Genomic DNA, 22,967 nt, shown 5'->3' on the forward strand with positions numbered 1-22,967 from the left:
TGCAGACGCCATCCTTCTCAAGGGATTGTGAAGCTGTCAGACTGTCTGCACCACTCCCCCATCAGTTTTCCCCGGTTCCGGCCCTTGAGCTCAGGCTTCCTCCAGCGATTCCCCAAACTAGATAAAAAGGCTTTGAAAGCTAGAGTCTCGGGAGAGCGTCCTCCCCTTTCCCCACCCCATTCTCCCCATTCTCCACTTCCCTAACTAGTTAAGAAGGGAAGGCCGGTGGACGCCGCTTTGGGAGAGCTTGCAAACAGCTGGGAGGTGACAGTGGTACTTAGAACTCAGCCTACTCCAACTACCGACAAAAGTCCTTACTCTCCCAGGCAAATTCAGACCTTTAAGACAGGCACACGCCTGATGCTGGACGCACAGATGCACCATGGCAATGGCACCTGGCTCACAGACACTGCCTTGGGCATCTTCTAGTACACATGTCATGCTCTCCCTCAGCCCACAAGCCTTCAAACGCAGGTTCTCCAGAACACTCTGGGGCTTTCCCCTGCTTTGCTGCTTCCTCATGCCCCTCTTGGCCCCTGCCTGCCCAGGCTGAGTGTTCTAGGGGTAAGTAGGTTAGCCAGTTGAGACACGTGGCCTGAGCTTTTAAGTTCCCACCTGTCACAGAGCAAAGACAGATGGGAGGGGAGGCCGCTGGGGCTGTTGCCACCTCCTTACTGCAGCAGCTGAGAGGTTACCACCAGTCAAACCTCTCCCCTGCTCCTCAGCCCCTCCTCCTGCCTCATCACAGCCTGGAAGCTGGCGGCCCCTGCAGGACATCTCCAGGCTCCGCCCTGTAACTGTGAGGGTTAGTGTGTTTAGGATCCAGCCCTTCCTACCTTCCTCTCATTCCCTGCCTACATCAGCACCATCCCTCAAGACCAAAGTTCTCACTCTCGAGATGGACCCCCGTTCTCCAAGTTAACCGCCCGAAGCGACTCCCCATCCCCAATGGTTGCATTTACCGAGCAATCATTATGGACCTGGCATTGCCTGATTTAATTCTCATCACGCCCTTAGGAGGCAAGCATTACAGCCTCTCTTTGGAAATTAACAAACAGGGGCATAAGGAAGTTGGTTAAGCAATGTCCCTGAGAGTATGCTTCTAGTCGGCGGCAGACCAGGGCTTGAAACTTGAAGTCTTTGTTTTTACCCATCCTGCTATGGGGGCCTCTCAGAGCCCTATTCCCAGATGGCTTGTCTCCCTCCATTTTCTGGGCAGGCTCTTCTGTTCTTTCAAGAAAACCACCACGTCCTAAAGACACTCCTCTCCTTTCCCCGGCATACAACTTGCCAGTCCTCGGGAAATTTTCCTCCCCTTTCTTGGGAACACCGTGTCCCCTTTTCCTCTGGACAGGCTTCCCCAGCTTCAGAGACCAACATTTCCAAGTCTTTGATTGGCTTTGCACACATAGGATTCACATCCCATGCCCCAGAGCAATGGTCCTCAGTCTTGGCTGTGATAAGCATCACTTGGGGGAATTTCAAAAGATGTCCAGATAATATTCCAAACCTGTTAATCCTGATCTCTAAGGTGGGACTCAGGTCTTGGTGTTTTTAGAAGTCCTGAGCTGATCCCACTGGGCAGGAATTCAAGATCCACTACCCTTCCTGAACCTTCCATTCCCTAGGTTGAAACGGTTGGCATATAACCATGGAAGTCCTCTCTCTCCCCTAGAACAGGCCTTCCTGTTCTTGAGGATGTCCCTTCCCCACTTTGTGAGCACATATTCCATGTCCTAAATCTGGAGTCGGAAATCTGCATTCTGACCCTTGATGTGTTTACTCATTCCATGCTCTTTTTTTTTTTTTTTTAAGATTTTTTAATTTATTTGTCAGAGAGAGAGAGAGAGTGAACACAGGCAGACAGAATGGCAGGCAGAGGCAGAGGGAGAAACAGACTCCCTGCCGAGCAAGGAGCCTGATGTGGGACTCGATCCCAGGACGCTGGGATCATGACCTGAGCCGAAGGCAGCTGCTTAACCCACTGAGCCACCCAGGCGTCCCTCATTCCATGCTCTTAAGCAAAGTTTTCCACCTCTTTGAACCTCATCCATGAAAGAGACATGATAAAAATCCTGCAGATCAGGTGCACCTGGGTGGCTCAGTGGGTTAAGCCTCTGCCTTCAGCTCAGGTCATGGTCTCAGGGTCCTGGGATCGAGTCCTGCATCAGCTCTCTGCTCAGAAGGGAGCCTGCTCCCCACCCCCCCCAACCTCTGCCTGCCTCTCTGCCTACTTGTGATCTCTGCCTGTCAAATAAATAAATAAATCTTTTGAAAAAAATCCTGCAGATCAGCCTTGAAAGGTTCTTATGAGGTTCAAGGGTCCAAGAGCTTAGTGCTTATTCTCAAGAATCAATGAAACATACTTCATTTTATTTATTTTGATTAACATGCTTCATTTTATTTCCCTTGGAAGAATCTCCCATTTCCTTTCAAAGGAGGGGAAACTACATTTATCGAATGCCTACCATGTGCTAGGTAGCTGGCAGAGAGAGATGATTTCTGGGGAAAGAGCTAGGCTTGCATCTTTCTCCCCTGAATTCTTAGAACTTGGACCCAGAAAATACACTCAATAACTCAATAACTAAGCACTGACTGGACGGTCTAACCAGCCCTCATGACAACTCTGTGAGAACAGTATTAGCCTCTCACGTTTCGGGTAAGGAAACTGATGCTCAGAAATGTTAGTTATGGGGTGCCTGGGTGGCTCAGTGGGTTAAAGCTTCTGTCTTTGGTTCAGGTGATGATCTCAGGGTTCTGGGATCAAGCTCTGCATCGGGCTCTCTGCTCAGCAGGGAGCCTGCTTCCCTTCCTCTCTATCTGCCTGCCTCTCTGCCTACTTGTGATCTCTGTCTGTCAAGTAAATAAATAAATATCTTAAAAACAAAAGAAAAGAAATGTTACAAGTATGAATTCACACAGCTAATATAATGGCTCCAGGGATCCAAGCCCAAGACTTAGTGATTCAAAACTGTGATGTTATCTACTATGTCACCCTTCCTCATTCTCTAATATTTCACCTTCCCATTTTGTAAGCAGATCCATCTCCACTCTTACGAACAGACCTCTTCTCATTCTAGGATATAAAAACTTTCCAACCTTCTAGAGGTCCCCAAGGGCAGACCCTCCCCATTCTAGAAGATTCTCCCACCACATATCCCCCCAGATCAGACCTTTGATTCTCTAGAACACATCTCTAGTTCCTAGAAGAGATCCCATAACTCAAGAGTCGTTGGTGGTCCTCAAACTTCAGCACAAGTCAGAATCATCTGGAGGTCTTATTAAATTGCTAGCTCTACTCTCAGAGTTTCTGATTCAATATGTGGGGTGGGGCCAGATAATCTGCATCTCTAATAAGTTCCAAGGTGATGCTGATGCTGCTAGTCTGGGGACCACACTTTGAGAACCATTGCTCAAGAGTACCTTCTTTCCGCAGTTTAGATCTCACCATTCCCAGAACCAACCCCCCATCTCCTACCATGGACTTTCCTACCCTCGGATGGACAATCCATCTCTTCCCCAAATAGCCCTCCTCCATTCCCTAGATTAATCTTTTCCTTTCTCTAGGAACTCAATTCCCATCCTAGACCCCCTCCCTTCCCAAAACAGAGCCTCCACCCTGAGCAGGTTCCCTAGACCCAGGTAAGGGTTGGCGATAATTGGCTTGTAAGGGGCAAGGCAGAAGCAGAAAATTCCTGTCTCAGTTGAAGTCCCAGTAGTTAACCTAGCAGACAGGCTGCGTGGGCCGGGATTTATGGGAGAAGCAGTTGGTAAGGAGCTTTGAGGACCTATGGGAAAGGGAGGGTAGCAGTGTCTTGTGGGAGCTGGGAAGGAACAGAACCGGGGACTCTGGAACCATCTCAGTTCTGCTTCCATCACCCCAGGCCCCCCATCCACGGTGCCTCCCTTGCCCAGCATGTTAGTCTTTCATCTTTGGAAAGAATGGTTTTAAAGTGTATTTGTCAACAGACCCTCTGCTGGCCACTGGGGGAAACACAGCCCAGGACTGGGAATGAGGGGTCCATAGGCAGGGAGGCTGCCAGAGTCATCCTCAGTCCAAGTCCCAGGAGTGAAGGGGTAGCTACTAGGCGAAGCCCTTGCTGTTGCTTTCTAAAAGACGTTTAGTCTTTTAAAATTATAAAAACACAACATATATAACAAAATCAAGCCACGCCGAAGTGCATTTTTAGTGTGTAATATGTACCTCTCCATCTCTCTCGCTAGGTAGTGCTATTTCTTTTTGCTACAAAGAAAATCAGGGGCTCTCCAAAGCTGTAAAATGCCAGGGTTCTCTGCCCAAGAGTCTCTTTCTCTTTTTCCTTCAGATCCCTCCCATTTCCCCTCTCCCAGTCTCCCAGTCTCCCTGTTGTCTTCCTTTCCCTAGAACTTGAACTCTCCCCACCCCTCTTGGCTGTGTCCTTTTCATGGAAGCAGCCTCGGAGCAGGTGTCTGCCAGTGTTTCTCTGGGGCCGGTTCCCTTTGTGAGACAGCGCCCACTCCTCCAGGGCAGGGGCAGAAACGCCTCTTTGGGTAAGCGTTTCTCTTCCACTACAGTGACTTCTCTTCACACAACAGCTGACTTCTTTTAGACATACTGTGAACTCTGAATAGCTCTATTTAACAATGTCCCCTTTCTGGAACTTATGGGTGGCTTAGTCAGTTACACGACATACTCTTGATTTCCACTCAGGCCTGGGATTGAGCCTGGTGTTGGGCTCCATGCTGAGCAAGGAGCCTGCTTGGGATTATCCCTCTCCCTCTGCCCCTCCCCCCCTTAAAAAAAATGTCCTTTCTGATCACAAGCTTTCCCTTCTGCTTTCTAATCTCCAAAAGCCTTAATGGAACCTCTAATGCTTTGTGGGGTTCTTTGGGGGGGTGCTTTTGGGGGTTTCTTTGTTTTATTTTTAAGTAAGCTCTGTGTCCAACATGGGGCTTGAACTCATGACCCTGAAACCAAGAGTCACCCCCTCCACAGACTGAGCTAGCCAGATACCCTGGAACTTCCAGTGCTTTGATTCTAACCACTACCTTCTAGTCTCCCAGGACCTCCCTGTCCCATCTTCTCCAGCTGCTTTAATTACCCTGCTCCTTGGCCAAAGCAATACATGTCCTGGTTGGGGGTCAACCCTGAGGTCTGTCTTCTGCATTTGCTCTGGGGGTGCCAGTGTCTTTTTTTTTTTTTTAACATTTTATTTATTTATCTGACAGAGAAAGATCATAAGTAGGCAGAGAGACAGGCAGAGAGAGAGAGAGAGAAGCAGGCTGCCCGCTGAGCAAAGAGCCTGATGCGGGCTCGATCCCAGGACACTGGGATCATGTGAGTCGAAGGCAGAGGCTTTACAGGCACCCCAAACTTGACAATTCTTATAAAACTCTTCAAAACCAGGCGCCTGGGTGGCTCAGTGGGTTAAAGCCTCTGCCTTCAGCTCAGGTCATGATCTCAGGGTCCTAGGATTGAGCCCCGCATCGGGCTCTCTGCTCCTCGGGGAGCCTGCTTCTCTCTCTCTCTCTGACTGCCTCTCTGCCTACTTGTGATCTGTCAAATAAATGAACAAAATCTTAAAAAAAAAAAAAAATCTTAAAAAAAAAATTCTCCTCAAAACCTTAATTCCTAGTTTCTCAAGGAAATAGAGACAACCAGACGTTAAGGCCCTCACCTCTCCCATCCATCCCTCCTTCCCTCTACTCAAAAGGAAGGGGTGTCTCCATTCCTTCCCCCTGTGTCATCTATCTACTTGTCCTCTATATTACTTGCCTGGTCAAGACATTCAAGCTGGTTAGCATGGAATGAAAAGTTTTCAGTCATCCCCACCAACCTTCCCTCTCAGCCTCAATTCCTGCTGTTGAACATGAAACTGGCATGCTCCTTATTCCCAAAGAGCACCGTGGAATTCCTGGGCTTGAGCAAAACTCATTCATTCATTTACCATTCATTATATGTTCGATAGGTCATAATCTCACAGAAGAAGACTTTATTCTTCATAACCACTCCTCCCTCTCCTCACCTTGGGGAATCACTTCTCTATACTCACTCAGCTCCTCTGCGCTCTTCTCTGAGATCGCGGACGTGCCCCGGGTAGGAGAAAAGCAGCATTAGCTTCCACACTCCTGGGCCACTTGCTTCTCTCCTGACCTCCACTGCCCACCCCCAACCCTGGCCCCACTCCTAGAGGAAGAGTAAAACAGGTTCTCTCTTTTATCTTCAGACGCCATGATGTCTGACTCATGGGTTGACGTGGATGAAACCCTAACGCGATCAAATTAGTATTGTCACCCTCCAAATTTCCACCCTCCCCCATCCCATCTCGGATATCCTTCCACAGGCCTCTGGCTGCTTTGACTCAGTAACCCCTGCCACTGGGTCCAGTGCTTGCTAACCCATGCCTGCTGAGCCCAGAAGCCCTTCTCCTGGAGAATGGGAGTCACACGGTAGCAGGCCAGAATCGCCATGATTCAGAGCATGGTGTGGGCACGGCTAAGACTGGTAGGGAAGGCCATTTACCTCCAGCATCGGCTTGACCCTCAAGGCACTGCTCAACAGAGGAAAGGAAGCATAGGTAATGCTGTATTACGGAGAGGGGGCAGGCAGCCTGAGCCATTCCTTAGAATACCCACAAAACAAGGGCATTAAAAAAAAAGGGAAGAAAAAAACGGAGACCAGAATTTGATCATTACTATATACAGCTGCTCTTGAACAACACTAGTTTGAACTGTATGGGTCCAATGTACTAAGATTTTTTTTTTAAAGATTTTATTTATTTGACAGACAGAGATCACAAGTAGTCAGAGAGGCAGGCAGAGAAAGGAGGAAGCAGGCTCCCCGCTGAGCTGAGAGCCCAATTCGGGGCTCAATCCCAGGACCCTGGGACCACGACCTGAGCCGAAGGCAGAGACAACCCACTGAGCCACCCAGGTGCTCCTTCATTTTGAATTGCATATGGAAAATGGGACACCACCATGTTTCCAAGGTTTGGAGCCTTCATTTATTTTTTAAAACTTTATTATTTTTAGGTAATCAACGTGGGGTTTGAACTTACAACTGAGATAAAGAGTCACTCATTCTATGGATGGAGTCAGCCAGGCGCCCCAAGGTTTGGAGTCTTTCAAGTCTTTATCTGGGCTTGGTTAGGAGAAAGATCTCTAATGACATGCTTTTGGGGTCTTTGGCCCTGTTCTATTCACCTCTTGGATTTTTAACCCACCTCTTGGAGACAGGTGTCCATCAAGTCTAACCACACAAAATTTACTAAGGACAAACACAAGATCCTGACGTTAAGTCCAAGGTAACAGCTGCATACATCTGAAGTGAAGGGAATGTGGTCTGGGCAGTAAAAAAGTTTGTAAAGACAGGGGTTCTAAAGGGCAGTGGCTTCACAACAGAGAGCCTGGTAGAACCACCAAAACACAGGCCCGGAGGAGGTAGGGGGAGGGGGCTCCAAATTAAATGATACAAGGAGGTATAGAAGAAACTGGGAGGTCCTTAGCCCAAAGAAACCTGTTGTCTTCAACTAGCGGAAGGCATGCTGGGGGGAAGCAGATTACATTTGTTTGGTGGAGGACAGCGTGTGGGCGGCAAAACCAGTCCAGGATCCTGGAGAGTGAGCCTGGAAACCCTGTAGCTCCGAGGGGGCCAACCTTTCATCCATGTCTTCACTCTCCCCGACGCTGCCTTTCCTTGAAGTTGCTCCTCGTAAAGGCCACGGGAACATCTGCATGGACACATAACCTAAAGCCCTCATTCTCTCTTGTCTGAAATCTTGCAGCAGCTCTTCTCTGCTTGCAACCTCTCACGCTTCCAAATGTATATGCCCCATCGCTTGCAGAATCACCACCCGAAAATCTAACATAGTTCTGGGTGGCCTGGCCTGCCTTCCTGATCTCTGCCCACGGCTTCCTGCCTTCTGGGCTGCAGACCATAAAGCAGTCCTTCAGCTTTACAGACCTAGTTTCCTTGACCTGGAGTAACCTGTCCACACCTCTGTACATGGCAGCTCTATCACTTTCTCTACGACACCTTTCCTGACCCCTCGCCCAAGGGATACTGCTGCCTCCTGCTCGGAGCCTCCTCAGTGAGCCCCACCTGGCTGCCATCACTTCACTGTCCCTGCCTCTCTACCAGGTGTCTTCAGGGCAGATCCTGGGTTTTGTCCATCCTTGTATCTTCAGCCCCTGCCACAGTGCCTGGACTATATTGGAGAAACTCAGTAAATGGTGGATGGAATGAACAGAGAGATATTTCTTTCCTAAATTCTTCCTGCAATAGGCACACCATTTTTGTGAAGAAAATTACATTTGGTCTTTGGTGGGCAGCTTTCTGTCCAGCTAGGACCCCTGTGAGTATTTCCTTGACCTCTCCAGAGTGGAAGCGACCCGAAGCATGGACACAGTGCTGATAAGTGGCTAGACAGGCCAAAAAATTGGCTCTTATTTTGGACGGTTTCAACATCTTTGAGAATCTAGTGAAAAACAGAACCTTTCCCCCTTTTATTATTTTTTTTCAAAGATTTTATTTATTTCACAGAGATCACAGTAGAGAGGCAGGCAGAGAGAGGGAAGCAGGCTCCCTGCTGAGCAGAGAGCCCGATGCGGGACTCGATCCCAGGACCCTGAGGTCATGACCTGAGCCGAAGGCAGTGGCTTAACTCACTGAGCCACCCAGGCGGCCCCTTCCCCCTTTTCTAACTTGGTTCCTAAAACTAGAGTACCTGCCATTCCCTAGGGCCCCCAGATCCACCTCCCCCCGCCCACCTAGAGGCTTCCCTCCCAGTCCCACAGGTGGAAACCCCTCCCCCAGAGATACTGGGTATCTAACCAGAACTCAGAGGGCATGTCTGCAGCCAGGTGCTCTCTTCCTGATGAGGCGCGCGTGCGCATTCTAGAGCACTACTTGTGCCCACAAATGGGACCTCCAGGGAGGCGGTAGATGCTTGAAGAAATGGAGAAGTTTCACCAAGGGGTGGGGGGATGGGAACAAGAAGAAAGTTAAATGAACCTCAGTCACTAGAAGAACAAGCCGAACGATTCAGCTCCTCTTCCGGGCAGCTGCATCTCCTCACTATCCAGTTAACAGCCAAAAGACATAAGGAAGGAGAAATGAGAACAGCCCAAGTTTATTACCGAAGAAACTGTTACACACACACTCAGGACCTCCACTCCCATCCTTGAGGATAACCGTAGGAGCCCTTCGGAGGGAAAGGCCTACCTGGCTCACGCTGCCTTGGCTGGTTTTGAGGAAAAGGCCCTTGCAGGGACCAGTTACACGGCATCGCTGGACCTAAGGACCCTTAAAGACGGGACTGGGTACGAGGTGACAGAATTTTGGTCACCATCTCAGCATGACTGGGGGTTACGGGTAAGCCTGATACTAGCCCCTCTACAAGAACACACAGGACCAGGGCATCCCCCTCAAGGAATCCAGACTCCTCAGGATCCCCCAACACATGTGGTCTGGCAGAAAAGGGAAGCCTTCAGAGTCTGCTGCATGACACAGGCCGGGTCCAGAGCACACCGCACTGCTCTTGGCACCACTCTTAAAGGCCTCCATAGGCAGGGGCTGCCCGCTCGGGGCACAGCCAGCAGACCGGCACAAACCCCGGGGCCTGGGGTGGAAACAGTCAGGCTCCGTAGCCTTCACACCAACCCTTCTGGCTCCTCAGCTATTCCCTGAAGCTTTTCCATGACGTCCCCTGAGGGGGACTCAGGGGCTGGGGGGGGCTCTCCCGGGGCTTCCGACAGCACATAGTAGACAATCTCTTGCTCGCCTTGGGCATTGGTCTGATTCACCACATGGATGACGGGGCTGGGAGTGTCCTGAGAGGCTGGGAGGCCTGTCCCCTGGCTGCTCCCGCCCTCCCCCTCCTCTTCAGCCTCCTCCTGGGGTCCTGGCTCCCCCGGCACTGCTTCGAGAATGATGCCCTGCAGGCTGGTCTCATTCAGCGACGCTCCCAGGCCTGATCCCTCTTGCGGCTGCCGAAGCAGCTGCTGTGTCAGCTCCACACTCTCGTAGCGAACCAGCTGCAGCCGCATGTAGCCGTCTTCATGCTCCTTGTACCTGGTGAAGCAGGAGCACACAGGGCAGCGACCGCGCGCGCAGGGGGACGTGGAACGTCCCGGTGAGCGGCAAGGTAAGGGACAGACATGAGAGGGTGGGACAGGTCCTGGGATTTTAAGCGACCAGAGTTGGAGACCAAAAAGATCTTTAGGGGAATATGTAGAAAACAAGACGAGAGGGAAAGAGCATTACTTAAAATGGAAAATCATATGTAGAAACTTGAGAGGCAGGGAGAGAGGAAGAGAAGGTGGGATAAAGACATGATCTGTGTTGGAGGGTGGGTGGTGTCGCAGGAATTAGGAAACGGTCATGGAGCTAAGGGGCAGGAACCTTAGGCTCCAGTTTTTATTCTGGCTGCAGGGCTCTGGAACCACATTTAAAAATCAAAATAATCATCTTTGCTCCACCACTTTATTCTCAGGGTTCCTTGAACCTGAATGGAGATGGTGGATTATCATCAAATTCAAATAAATTTTAAAGATTTTATTTATTTGAGAAAGCGCGCACAAGCAGAAAGGGGCCAAACGGTGAGGGGCAGAGGGAGAAGCAGCCCCCCACACTGGGCAGACAGCCCAACGCAGGCTAACCCCAGGACCCTGGCTGGGATCATGACCTGGGCTGAAGGCAGATGCTTAAACGGCTGAGCCACCCAGGCGTTCCAAATTTGAGGTTTTTAACTTGTGGAAAAGGTATGGGGAGGTGCAGGGGGTTGGTGGGGGAGGCCTGTGAATCTAGAGGGCAGGATTGACATACCGAAAACGGGGGTGCCCTGAGGGCCACTTGAACTGGTGCTTCTCACGAAGATGTACAGTGAGGTTGTTGCCCCTCGTGAAGCATTTGTCACACACATGACACTTGTACCTTGGCTCTGAGTCTCCCTGAGAGGGAGGGGAGGACAGTGAGGCCAACTCTCCACCCCGGGTTCCCCACACCTCTGCCTGTCCTCTCCCACCGAGAGCCCCACTCACTTCATGCACTTTTCGGTAATGGGACTTGATAGAGCAGAGGGATCGCGCACTGAAGCTGCAGTTCTCAAAATCACACCTGTAGGCTGGCTCTTTGCTGTGGGTATCCAGGTGCTTCCGCAGGTCAATCAGATTCTTGCAGCTGTGGGGAGAGGTCAGGCGGGGCTGGAGGGCACAGGGGACGCTGGACTATGAGTTCTCGGACTTCTAGCCCCTTACCTGGTTCCCCTTACCTGTAGTCACAACAGTCACACTTGAAGGGCCGGTCCTCGCTGTGGCGAAAGCGCATGTGGTTTCGGAGGGAGGATGGCAGCGGACAGGTCATATCACATAGAGGGCACTTATAGTGATTCACTGAGAGGAGCAGAGAGGGGGGCCATGACCTGAAGCCTAGTGGGAACCTGGAGGGAGGGCCAGGCGCTTGGGGGCTCTGGCTACTCACCGTGGTTACGCATATGGTCCCGCAAGAGCCGCTCTGTGGCAAATCTCTTGGAACAGTGAGAGCACTGGAAGCGCTGCTCTGGGGCAGAACAGGCAGAAGACAGGGTGGGCTGCGGGGGATGGTGGGGAGGCGCATGGAAGACAGGAAACCCGGGAGAGGGGAACCACCCAAGAAAAGGGGGAGCTTAATTAAGAACTAGGGATAGACACAGTACCACTGAAGGAGCATAGGGCCTTGGAGTCGAGAACTTGAATTTGAATCCCTGCTTGCCCCCTAACTAGCTGTGCAACCTCACATAAGTGATTTAATGTGAGATTCAGTTTCTTCATCTGCAAAAAGAGGGTGAGGGGTGCCTGACTGGCTCAGCTGGTTAAGTGTTTGCCTTCGCCTCAGGTCATGATCCCAGAGTCCTGGGATGGAGTCCCAGGATCGAGTCCCATACCAGGCTCCCTGTTGAGCAGGGAGCCTGCTTCTCCCTTGGCCTATTGCTCCCCCTGCTTGTGCTCTCAGGCCCTCTCTCTCACAAATACACACATACATACATACATAAAATCTTCAAAAAAAAAAGAGGGGGTAAGAAGCGCACCTCATGGGGCTGAGAATTCACTGGGAAAAGAAAGCACACGGTAAGCACTGAATAAAACATCTAATAATTCTCAGGCAGCCAAGGCTGTGGCAGGTGACTGAGCCCTAAGACAGATGTAGCCAAGCTGCAGATGCCTTCAGTGGCCCCCTCTCCCAGGAATATACCCTTAATCCCCACCCCAAGCAGGACAGCCTGCACCCACTCCCCTTCTTCTCGGACTGCTTACGATCCAAAGAGGTCTGGCGACGGATGTGATCTAAGAACTTAGTGTTGTTGGCAAACATGCCCCCACAGGTGGGGCAGGCCACCACCTTTTCCTGGGTATGGCTGCGGAGGTGCTCTCGAAGCTTCCGGCAGTCCTTGAAGGTGCAGGTACAGCCTGGGAAAGAAAGCCCAGTCAGGCTTCAGTCATGGACCCCCAGAGCAGGCTCTGGTGCTGAATCTCCAGACAGCAGCGACCCTTACCCCATGGGACTGGGCCCATGCCTAGCTACCCGAGGCCTTCAGCAACCCCAGGCGTTCTTTAAAGGCCCTACCTTTCCAGCCACACAGCACCACATGGTTGTCCTTGCCGATCGCCTGGTACTCACAGCATAGGCTGTGCGCTTCCACGTGCCGATAGAACCACTCAGGATTGTCGAAGGAACTCTGTGCCAGGAGCAACTTGGGGTGAGGATGGGTAGAGGGACTTTGACCCCTTCGTGTCCAAGGGGGGCTCCTTGGCTGTCTCCCAAATTAGGTCGGCAGGGGCATGCCCCTCCCTATTTGAGCAAGGGAGCTGCCCGGAAATGAGATGCTAGCGGGAACCTGGCATACATGGGGCATCCCTGACAGGGTCAAGGCATCGTGGGCTAAGACCCCCAACTTCCTTCTGCCCCATTCCCAGCACTGCCCGCTGACCTCACAGTGCTCCCACAGACACAGGAAGTGGTCAGGGATGTCGGGGATGATGTTGCGGCTCTGGAAGTCCAGGATGCAGGGGCTGAGGTTGGCCTGGCTCTGCAGGGCCTGCAGCCCCCACTGCTTCAGCTTGGTGTGGTAGCAGTGGAAGTAAACGTGGCGGATGAGGTCAGCTGAACTGTCCATAGAACAAAAGCCACACTCCTGCCACAAGCAGGAGAATTCCTCCTCTGCAGAAAGATGTTTAGAAGGAAGAGTGATATTTTGCAAAGCTCAGTTCTCCTACCTATAGCACTTAGCAGCGAGAGAGGAGGCTGGATTCTGACCCAATTACCAGCAGTTCATTTTGCAAATACCAGCATTTAACTACCACCAATCGTGCCCCAGGCACTGGGGATACAAAGAGTAAAGAGGGTCCCAGTCCTCGCCCTCACAACAGCTTTCAGTCATGGAGAAAAAACATTAATCAAGTAACACACGTATGCATATAAAACCCCAGCCAGTCCCAAGCTCTATGAGGGGGTGGTGGTCTGGGGTACTATAACATCATCAAGCAGAGGTCATCTGATATGGACAGGGATGACTTGGAAGTGTCCCTGTGTTGAGATGTGAAGGGTGAGTATCTGTAAACTAGAGGGAGAAGTGTGGCTGTTGAGGCAGAGGGAAGGGTGTGTTCAAGGCCCGTTGCCCAAAACTCCCAGATGGCAGGGGTGGCTGGCAGGCACTAGTGGCTCCGGATTTCTGCCTCGGCCTCCCAGCTCGGGACACCTCCCACTCCTTCCTTCAGACCAGTCGTTCCTTTCCCTATATTCTCCCCGAGGCCTGTCCTCTCTGGAAAAGCCATCGACTGTTGCAGTCCACTGCATGGTTCTAAAGCAGCTCTCTCCAAGCACATTTTCTGATTTTTTCTAAAGATTTTATTTATTTATTTGACAGAGATCACAAATAGGCAGAGAGGCAAGCGGCGGGGAGGGGACAGGGGGAAGGCAGGCTCCCCACTGAGCAGAGAGCCTGACATGGGGCTCGATCCCAGGACCCTGAGCCGAAGGCAGAGGCTTTAACCCACTGAACCACCCAGGCACCCCTCCAAGCACATTTTCAAATCTTTACAAGGGTTTACTTGTTTTAGAAAGTAGGTACTTAAAAAAATATAAGGGGGTGGGTGCCTAGGTGGCTCAGTTGCTTGAGCATCTGCCTTTGGCTCAGGTCATGATCCCAGGGTCCTAGATTGAGTCCTGCATGGCAGCTGGGGGTGAGGTCCTTATTCGGCGGGAGTCTGCTTCTCCCTCTGCTCCTCTCCCTTGCTAGTGTGTGCATGCTCTCTCTCTCTCTCTCTCTCTCTCTCTCTCTCACAAATAAATAAATAAATAAAATATTTTAAAAATATCTGTATAAGGGGCACCTGAGTGGCTCAGCTGCTTGAGCATCCAACTCCTAATGTTGGGTCAAGTCTTGATCTCACAGTTGTGAGTTCAAGCCCCATGCTGGGCATAGAGCCTACTTTAAAACACACACACACACACACACACCCTAATTTCTCTTTCATACAGGGGTGCCTGGGTGGCTCAGTAGGTTCAGCCTTTGCTGTCAGCTCAGATCATGGTCTCAGGGTCCTGAGATCGAGCCCCGCATCGGGCTCTCTGCTTGGTGGGGAGCCTGCTTCTTCCTCCCCCTCTGCCTGCCTGTGATCTCTCTCTGTTAAAAAAAACAAATAAAATCTTCAAAAAATAATTTCTCTTTCATACATATATTATTTGACATCTAAAACTATTGCTTGTAGTTCATAGTCACTAGACTTAAAACAGAATTTGAGGCAGGGGAAAGAGAGCTGCCTCTGTACTTTCTGCAGAACAGAGTTCTTTAAACTGTGTTGTGACCTATTAGTGACAGCAGAAATCAATTTAGAGGACTGCAAACCAATTTTTTTTTTTAACTTATTTGAGAGAGAAAGAGAGAGAATGAGAGCACAAGAAGGGAGAGATCAGAGGGAGAAGCAGACTTCCTGCCGCACAGGGAGCCCGATGTGGGACTCGATCCCAGGACTCCAGGATCATAATCTGAGCCGAAGGCAGCCGCTCAATCAACTGAGCCATCCAGGTGCCCCTGCAAACCAATTTTTTTAAGGAGGCTCCAGGCTCCACATGGGGCTTGAACTCATGACTCTGAGATCAAGAGTTGAGTGCTCCACCGACTGAGCCAGCCAAGCACCCCTCTGCATTTCTTTTTAAATGAAAAAGAACAAGACAGAACACTTCAGAGAGCATTTAATAGAGGTAAGGATTATTTCAAGTATTTTTTAAGTTTTGTGTATGGGGTTGGGATGTAAAATGTATTCCTAACTGGCTGCTGCAGTAAAGAAAAAACCGAGAAGCACTACCAGAGAATCAGACAAGCAGGCTGTTGACAGTATGTACAGTATGATCCTTTTTAAAAAATAAAATCCTCTTTATCTAGTGTACATATATGGGGCACCTGGGTGGCTCAGGGGGTTAAAGCCTCTGCCTTTGGCTCAGGTCATGATCTCAGGATCCTGGGATCGAGCCCCACATCGGGCTCTCTGCTCAGCAGGGAGCCTGCTTCACCCTCTCTCCTCTGCCTACTTGTGATCTCTGTCAGATAAATAAATAAAATCTTTTTTTAAATGTACATATTTATGGGGCGCCTGGGTGGCTCAGTGGGTTAAAGCCTCTGCCTTCGGCTCGGGTCATGATCTCAGGGTCCTGGGATCAAGCCCCACATGGTGCTCTCTGCTCAGCAGAGAGCCTGCTTCCCTGCCTCTCTGCCTACTTGTGATCTCTCTCTCTCCCTGTCAAATAAATAAATAAAATCTTTAAAAAAATAAATAAATAAAATAAAATGTACATATTTATGCACATACAAAAAATATATACATATATACTGCCTTTTGATGGCAGGCTGGCAGATTCGTTCCATTTCCTATACAGTGTCTACCATGTTTTTATAAGCAAAAACAGCACCATTAGGAAAAGTCAGATTTCCCACCTTCCTTGAGCTCTTTCCCCTTCCTGTCCTGCTCCCTTACCAAGTGGGTCCTCCTCCTCCTCTTCCTCCTCCCCGGAGCCGTGCAGGTGCTGCTGCAGGTGCTGAGTGACATGCTCGCAGAACTCCTCCATGGCTGAGCACACAAAGGAGCAGGACCCCCACTCGCACTGGAGCCCCAGGTTCTCCTTTCGGAGAACTTTCGCCGGGGGTGGCATGGCCTTCACCCTAGAAGAGGAAGAGATCCACAGCTACAAGGATTCCACCAAGTGCTGCTGGGGGCGAACGGGTGCACAGCCTGCCAAGAACCGGCAGGTGTTTCTGCCATGACCCTCGAGGAACAGCTAGTGCGGCTCGGTTCCTCGAGCCCCTGGAAGCTGCCTGGCGTGCCTGTGAAGGGAAAACACACGCTAACATCACGGAGCGGGTGCTAGGCACTGAGCTAAGAACTTCAACAGCCGATTTCTCATGAAGCTTCAGAGCGATGGGCCAAGAAGGAATTAATTATTCCAACAGAATGCAGAACACTGTGCACAAGTTCAAAGCGATGGCTTTGGACAAGGAACAGACTTCAAACCCACACTCCTGTGCCCACCACCTATTAGCTGTGTGACGGTGGCCAATAACTTCACCCTTCGAATCCTGAACACCCTCAGCTTTGAAATGGGGATAACAAAACTCTTTGTTTTTAATTTCACACTTACTATATAGGTCAAGTACCATACTAAGCACATTACATGATGTCACTGAATTACCAACACCACCCAATGAGGGAAGTACTATTTTTAACTTCACTTACAGGTAAGAACTTCAGGTTCAGAGAGGTTAACTGGTTTGCTCAAGGTCACACACTAGTGGGGCGGTAGAGTCAGGTCAGGCTGAGTCCAAAGTCCATATCCTTTCTAACCCACACAGCTTGCAGATGAGCCCCAAAGCTCTTTATCTCTTACTGCATCCATCCTAAGCCCCTGCCAGAATTTTAAACCACCATTCAATCTGCCTTTGCCTAACCTACCCAGCAGATACTGACCACCCCCCTAACATCCTCAGAACTAAAACGTCCCGGTGACTCTGAACAACAGACACGTGAACTGGACAGATCCACTTACACGCAGAGTTCTCCAACACTTTTTGAAAACACTGGTAAACTTTTCTGGAGGTATGCAACAATTTGAAAAAATTCCCAGATGAACTGTGTAGTCTAGGCATAAGTAAAGAATTAAGAAAAAGTTAGGTATGTCATAAATACATAAATACTAGTCTATTTTAGAAAACTAATTAGGGAAAAAAGAAAAGAAAAGAAAACTAATTGGGGGGGGTGCCTGGGTGACTCAGTCATTAAGTGTCTGTCTTTGGCTCAGGTCATGACCCCAGAGTCCCAGGATCAAGCCCCACATCAGGGTCCCTGCTTGGCAGGAACCCTGCTTCTCCCTCTCCCACTCCCCCTGCTTGTGTTCCCTCTCTTGCTGTGTCTCTGCCAAGTAAATAAACAAAAACTTAAAAAAAAAAAAAAAAAGAATACGAATAAGATATATCACAAATACATAAATACTAATCTATTCTAGAATACAAGTCTGTTTAATTATTTACTATTTATTATTTAATACCATAAAATATACCCAAATCTATTATAAAAAGTTAAAATTTATTGTTCACCTGGCTGGCTCAGTCAGTGGAGCATGTAACTCTTGATCTTGGAGTCATGAGTTCAAGCCCCACACTGGGCGCAGATTACTTTAAAAATTTTAAAAAGTTGGGACGCCTGGGTGGCTCAGTTGGTTAAGCAGCTGCCTTCGGCTCAGGTCATGGTCCCAGCGTCCTGGGATCGAGTCCCACATCGGGCTCCTTGCTCCGCAGGGAGCCTGCTTCTCCCTCTGACTCTGCCTTCCACTCTGTCTGCCTGTGCTCGCTCTCACTCTCTCTTACAAATAAATAAATAAAATCTTTAAAAAAAAAAAATAAATAAAAAATAAAATAAAAATTTTAAAAAGTTAAAATTTATCAAAGCTTACACACACACGTACATACAATACGTTATCTTTTCTACTGTAATATGTGCAACATCTCCAGTGTTTTGTTTCATATAAGACAATACTGATGACAGACGACTCACCTTATAAAGAGGCCACATAAAACTAACAGTTTCGATAAATACAGTCCAGTACTATAAACGTATGTTCTCTTCCTTATGATTTTCTTAATAACAGGAGGAAAAGTAGGGAAAGACTTCCTAAGTCAGACATAACATCCCAAACCTCCTCTATCTCCTGCCTGCAGGATCAAGTCCACTTAGAACTGCACGCAAGGCTCTTCTCCAACTGCCTCAACTTCTCCAGAAACTGAGAAAGGACACTACCATGACTGAGCATGAGTGAGGGCCTACCATGAGTCAGCCCCTTCATTTTTTTTTTTTTATGAAAAATTTATTTATTTGACAGAGAGAGATCACAAGCAGGCAGAGAGGCAGGCAGAGAGAGAGGGGGATGCAGGGCTCCATCCCAGGACTCTGGAGATTATGACTTGAGCCGAAGGCATAGGCTCAATCCACTGAGCTATCCAGATGCCCCTTAAACTTCATTTCATTTGATGTAAGAGCATTCTGACTCTAACCCAAAGATCATATTCTTCCTCGCCGAAACCATGCGGCCGCTCTGGCTTCCTCTCCTGTCCGTTCATTCCTCTCTCTCTTTGATCCAACCATATTTGTCCCTAAACACATTACATACTACTGAAACTCTGTGCCTGAGAAACTTCCACCTACCCTCAAGCCCACTGTCCCTTCCTTGGTGAGTCCTTTCCAATTTATCTTGGTACAGCTGGAAAATCCAGCTGCTGTCCCTGCAGCACTTCATTACAGTGCTGTTACAATGGAATGGAACATCTGTCTCCCCCAGACTAGGGGCTTCTCAGGGCAGGGACCTCACCCCTTCCCTTCCCTTTCCCAGCATTAGCCCAGAGTTCTGTACTCTTCAGACAATGTCAGGATCTGACCATATTCCAGGAAGCCTTCCTAAATTACTTGCCCTCGGATTACTCCTGCCTTTTGGTTCTATGGCTGCCATAGCTAATGCCAGAAAATCTCAACCCGATTTGTATGCTGCCCATGGTCATTTGATGTGTTCTATTCTCATTCACACAATTGGGACAATATTAGCTGCTTTGGAGCAGGAACCACACCACGCCCATCTGTGTCCCTATACTGTGTCCAGCACGGTGCTGAGCACAGACGCTGTAAACATATACCTGTTGTCGGACTGGGTAAGGCCCAGCAGGTGGGCTATCTAGGCATCTAGATATCTAGAATGACTTGAAAATTAGGCAAAGTTCCCTGAATCCCTTTCGCTGTCCTCCAGTGTTCTTCACTTTCTCTCCTTGTGCCCTGCTGGTCTCTATCCTGGGGAGCTGTGGGACAGTAACTATCTGGACACCATTCCTCCTTCTGTAGGCAAGGAATCCAGTGAGGCACCCTGTATACTGGAGAGGGCACTGGACCAACTGTCAGAAAGCCTAGGTTCAAGTTTCCTGTCTCAATTATTTTACTCTGTCTCAAAAAATGTAACATTAAGTATCTACAGTAGGCAAAGCACTGTTCTAAGTGTCCTGCATGTATAAAAACTCATTAATGGGGCGCCTGGGTGGCTCAGTGGGTTAAAGCCTCTCCCTTCAGCTCAGGTCATGATCCCAGGGTCCTGCGCAGAGCCTGCTTCCTCCTCTCTCTGTCTCTGCCTGCCTCTCTGCCTACTTGTCTGTCAAATAAATAAATAAAATCTTTTAAAAAAAATTAAAATTAAAAACAAAAACTCATTAATACAACAACCCACCTACCGAGGTATTGTTCTTCCACTCCACAAATGAGGTAATGGGCCCTAATAGGTTAAGTAATTTACCCAAGGCCACAAAGCTAGTGATAGAGACAGAATTCAAAGCCAGGGAGTTTGGCTCCGTTTTCCTCCGACACCCGCCATCTTAACTCTCCTTGTCTGACTCCTTCCTCCCCATAGACCACAATTGTATCCGTATACACAATACCCCAAACGTATCCGTATACACAATACCCCAAACATGTTTTATTAAGTAGTTATTCTGCCAGCTTCTCCCAATAAACTGTGAGCTCCTAGAAAGCCTGGCCTGTGCCCCATTCAGTTCTAATTTCAGGACCAGCAGCACACCCTCATACAAGCTCTTTTTTTTTTTTAAAGATTTTATTTATTTGACAGAGAGCGCAGAGAGGCAGGCAGAGAGAGAGAGAGAGAGAGGAGGAAGCAGGCTCCCTTTAGAGCAGAGAGCCCGATGTGGAGCTAGATCCCAAGACCTTGGGATCATGACCAGAGCAGAAGGCAGAGGCTTTAACCCACTGCACCACCCAGGCGCCCTCATACAAGCTCTTTTTTTTTTTTTAAGTTGTTTTTTTTTTTTTTAAGATTTTATTTATTTGACAGAGAGATTACAAGTAGGCAGAGAGGAAGGCAGAGAGAGAGAGGAGGAAGCAGGCTCCCTGCTGAGCAGAGAGCCCGATGCGGGACTCGATCCCAGGACCCTGAGATCAAGACCTGAGGCGAAGGCAGCGGGTTAACCCACTGAGCCACCCAGGCGCCCATACAAGCTCTTTTAATGTTTAAGTAAACCTATAACTTATTACTTTACTTTTTTTTTTTTTAAAGATTTTATTTATTTATTTGACAGAGAGAAATCACAAGTAGATGGAGAGGCAGGCAGAGAGAGAGAGAGGGAAGCAGGCTCTCCGCCGAGCAGAGAGCCCGATGCGGGACTCGATCCCAGGACTCTGAGATCATGACCCGAGCCGAAGGCAGCGGCTCAACCCACTGAGCCACCCAGGCGCCCCATTACTTTACTTTTTTGATAAATAACCTAACTTCCTTGAACCTGTTTTTGTTTTTAATGTAAAATCACAAGTAGTGATAGACTGAACTAACTAATATCACAACTAATACTAATATCACATCTAGTGATAGACTGAACAAACCTGGTTAGAAACCAACAACATTTACTAGCTGTGTCACCTTCTGCAAGTTACTTAAACCTCAGTTTCCCATAAAGCAGGGGAATCATTAAGCCTGTCCCACTGAACTGACTTATGGACTAAACTAAATAATGCATATTAAACATCCCGCCAGAACTCAACAAGTGTTAGCTGTTTGTATCCTTGCTTCTGAGGGGGAGAGGATCTAAGCACAATTCTACAAAAAGGTCAACAAAAGGACCACCGGAGAAAACCCTAACACTCTTCATCTGGAATCACAGTAAGAAGAAATCAGGAAATACTTACGGGTATATATTTTAACGCAAGGCACCGACAGATAACCCTGAACGATATTCAAGAAAAGGAGAGACCTACGTCCTGAACATCCTAAGGACTCACAATCTGGCCGAAGAGATGACTCTGACGTATGAAGACAAGCGCCAAAACAAAGCGGCGATGGGGGAAGCCAGGACAGAAAGAAATCCCAGTGCAGAAGCGAAACAGGGAAGACTTGCCCTAAGCAGCAGGGCCCGGGCCCCTGAAACACCGGTCGAATTCGGAGAAAAGGAGACCGTCCCGGCTGGTAAAACCTCTCCCTCGCAGCCTCGCAGGCTTCCCGGAGTCCTTCTCCCACTAAGGCATGGCGGTAACCATGTCTCAGAAGCAGTGAAGCCCCAGACGAGGGAGCTGGGAGATACGAGTCGGGGTTAGGGCTCCGGGGCACTGCAGGCGCCGGGCAGACCGACGTGGCCGAGCTGCCAGAAGAAGCCTCGCGGAGGTGACTAAAGAAGAGCCTGGCCCCGGGAGCCTGCTCAGAGAGCACCCCGACGCTGCTCCGGGAAACCCGCAGCCCAGCTTACCGTCCCTCCGCCGCCGGCTCTCTCCAGCTCTTCCCACCTCGAACCATCTCCGGAAGGGCGCTTGAGCGACGGCCAGCGAGAGCCAATCGCCGCTCTTAAATCCCTCTAACAGCCAATGGCCGCTGCGACTGACGGAAACCGTGCGCGACCAAAATAGGGAAGGGGTGGGAGTGAGGACCCGCGGGCTGCGGGGAAAGTAGCTTTGCTACTTGCTGGGTTCCAGACGCAGCGCGGACTGGGATCCCAAGGTCCCGAATTCGCCCAACTGCGCAGACTCCGCGCTGGCATCCACTGGGCCTGCGCGGGGCTCGAGCTGATCGCCGAGCGCGGGCTCTCTTTCCTCTCTTGGCTTACGGCGTTAGCTGCAGGCGAGCGCGGGGAAGAGGAGCGGGAGGCGGTGGCAGCTGCGCGCAGGGCTGCGTGCACCGAGCTGTCAGCCCCTGTCGACCCAAACTGAAGTTCTACCTCTACCCTCACCCTCTTACTCTGATTTCTTAAATATCGGTATTCCAGTGCCATCTTTTCCCTCCACCACCTCTCCTCTTCCGAGACTCAGTGAACAGCCGCGTTATCTATCCACTCCTTCAAACCAGAAACCCAGCAGCAGTCCTCCCTGATTCCTCCCTCATCCGTTACCTACCATCCTCCGCCCAAGTCCTGTGAATTTTAACTTCTTAAACACGGGAGCTCTCAAATTCACGCCCCCCAACCCTTCGCCGTCCCCTCGCTCGTCTATTAACGACGCCCAGGCCCATGTCTACACTACCTGGTTCCATCGCGTGCACTCTCCCTTCCTTACAAGACCTTCCCCACGAAGAAATTCTGTTAAACCACGACCCTGCTTTCAACACTTCAAGGCCTTCTGTGGCCCAGAGGCAAAAACCCCAAACCAAACTGAGGCTTTCTAGACCCTTCGATATCTGAGTCCTGCATACTGCAACCGTGTCTTTTGTCCTGGTCCTCTCTTTCTGCTCTCCAGCCCAGTTTCTTGCGGTTTCTCGACCACACCTAGCCGCCTTTTACCTTTCCTGCCTTGTACTTGCTGTTTCCTCTGCCTGATGCCATCTTCCCCCTTCTCCCCCTCTGACATGTATCTGATTGACTCCTACTCATTCTTCTGGTCTCAGTGAAGATGCTTCTTTTCCCAAGTCTTCCAGTAGGGGAGGGCAGGGGTTGTATGTG

The 22,967-nt window shown here is 49.7% G+C and overlaps 1 protein-coding gene across 4 annotated transcripts; it reads right to left on the reverse strand.

The window, feature by feature from the left end:
• Window positions 1–8,460: 8,460 nt before the first annotated feature.
• On the reverse strand, window positions 8,461–21,990 carry HINFP (histone H4 transcription factor). 4 transcript variants are annotated; one of them, XR_009407050.1, is made up of 11 exons: window positions 21,786–21,990; window positions 15,988–16,172; window positions 12,945–13,174; window positions 12,581–12,692; window positions 12,271–12,423; window positions 11,459–11,536; window positions 11,250–11,370; window positions 11,020–11,158; window positions 10,805–10,929; window positions 9,203–10,051; window positions 8,461–9,055 (listed from the first exon to the last, which is right to left on the reverse strand). XR_009407050.1 is itself a non-coding variant. In XM_059415697.1 (11 exons), exons 3-11 carry the CDS (start codon window positions 16,160–16,162, stop codon window positions 9,631–9,633), a joined length of 1,554 nt encoding a protein of 517 aa, XP_059271680.1. In that variant the 5' UTR covers window positions 16,163–16,172; window positions 17,054–17,145; window positions 21,786–21,883; the 3' UTR covers window positions 9,085–9,630. The 4 variants fall into 4 exon arrangements, 3 of the variants coding, with proteins under 3 accessions (XP_059271680.1, XP_059271689.1, XP_059271666.1); XM_059415697.1 differs by lacking the exon at window positions 8,461–9,055 and adding an exon at window positions 17,054–17,145 and having other exon boundaries at window positions 9,085–10,051; window positions 21,786–21,883; XM_059415706.1 differs by lacking the exons at window positions 8,461–9,055; window positions 21,786–21,990 and adding exons at window positions 17,054–17,145; window positions 21,232–21,252 and having other exon boundaries at window positions 9,085–10,051.
• Between the last annotated feature and the right edge of the window lie 977 nt (window positions 21,991–22,967).

The sequence above is a fragment of the Mustela nigripes genome, chromosome 1, assembly GCF_022355385.1.
Source record: "Mustela nigripes isolate SB6536 chromosome 1, MUSNIG.SB6536, whole genome shotgun sequence".
Lineage (NCBI taxonomy): Eukaryota > Metazoa > Chordata > Mammalia > Carnivora > Mustelidae > Mustela > Mustela nigripes.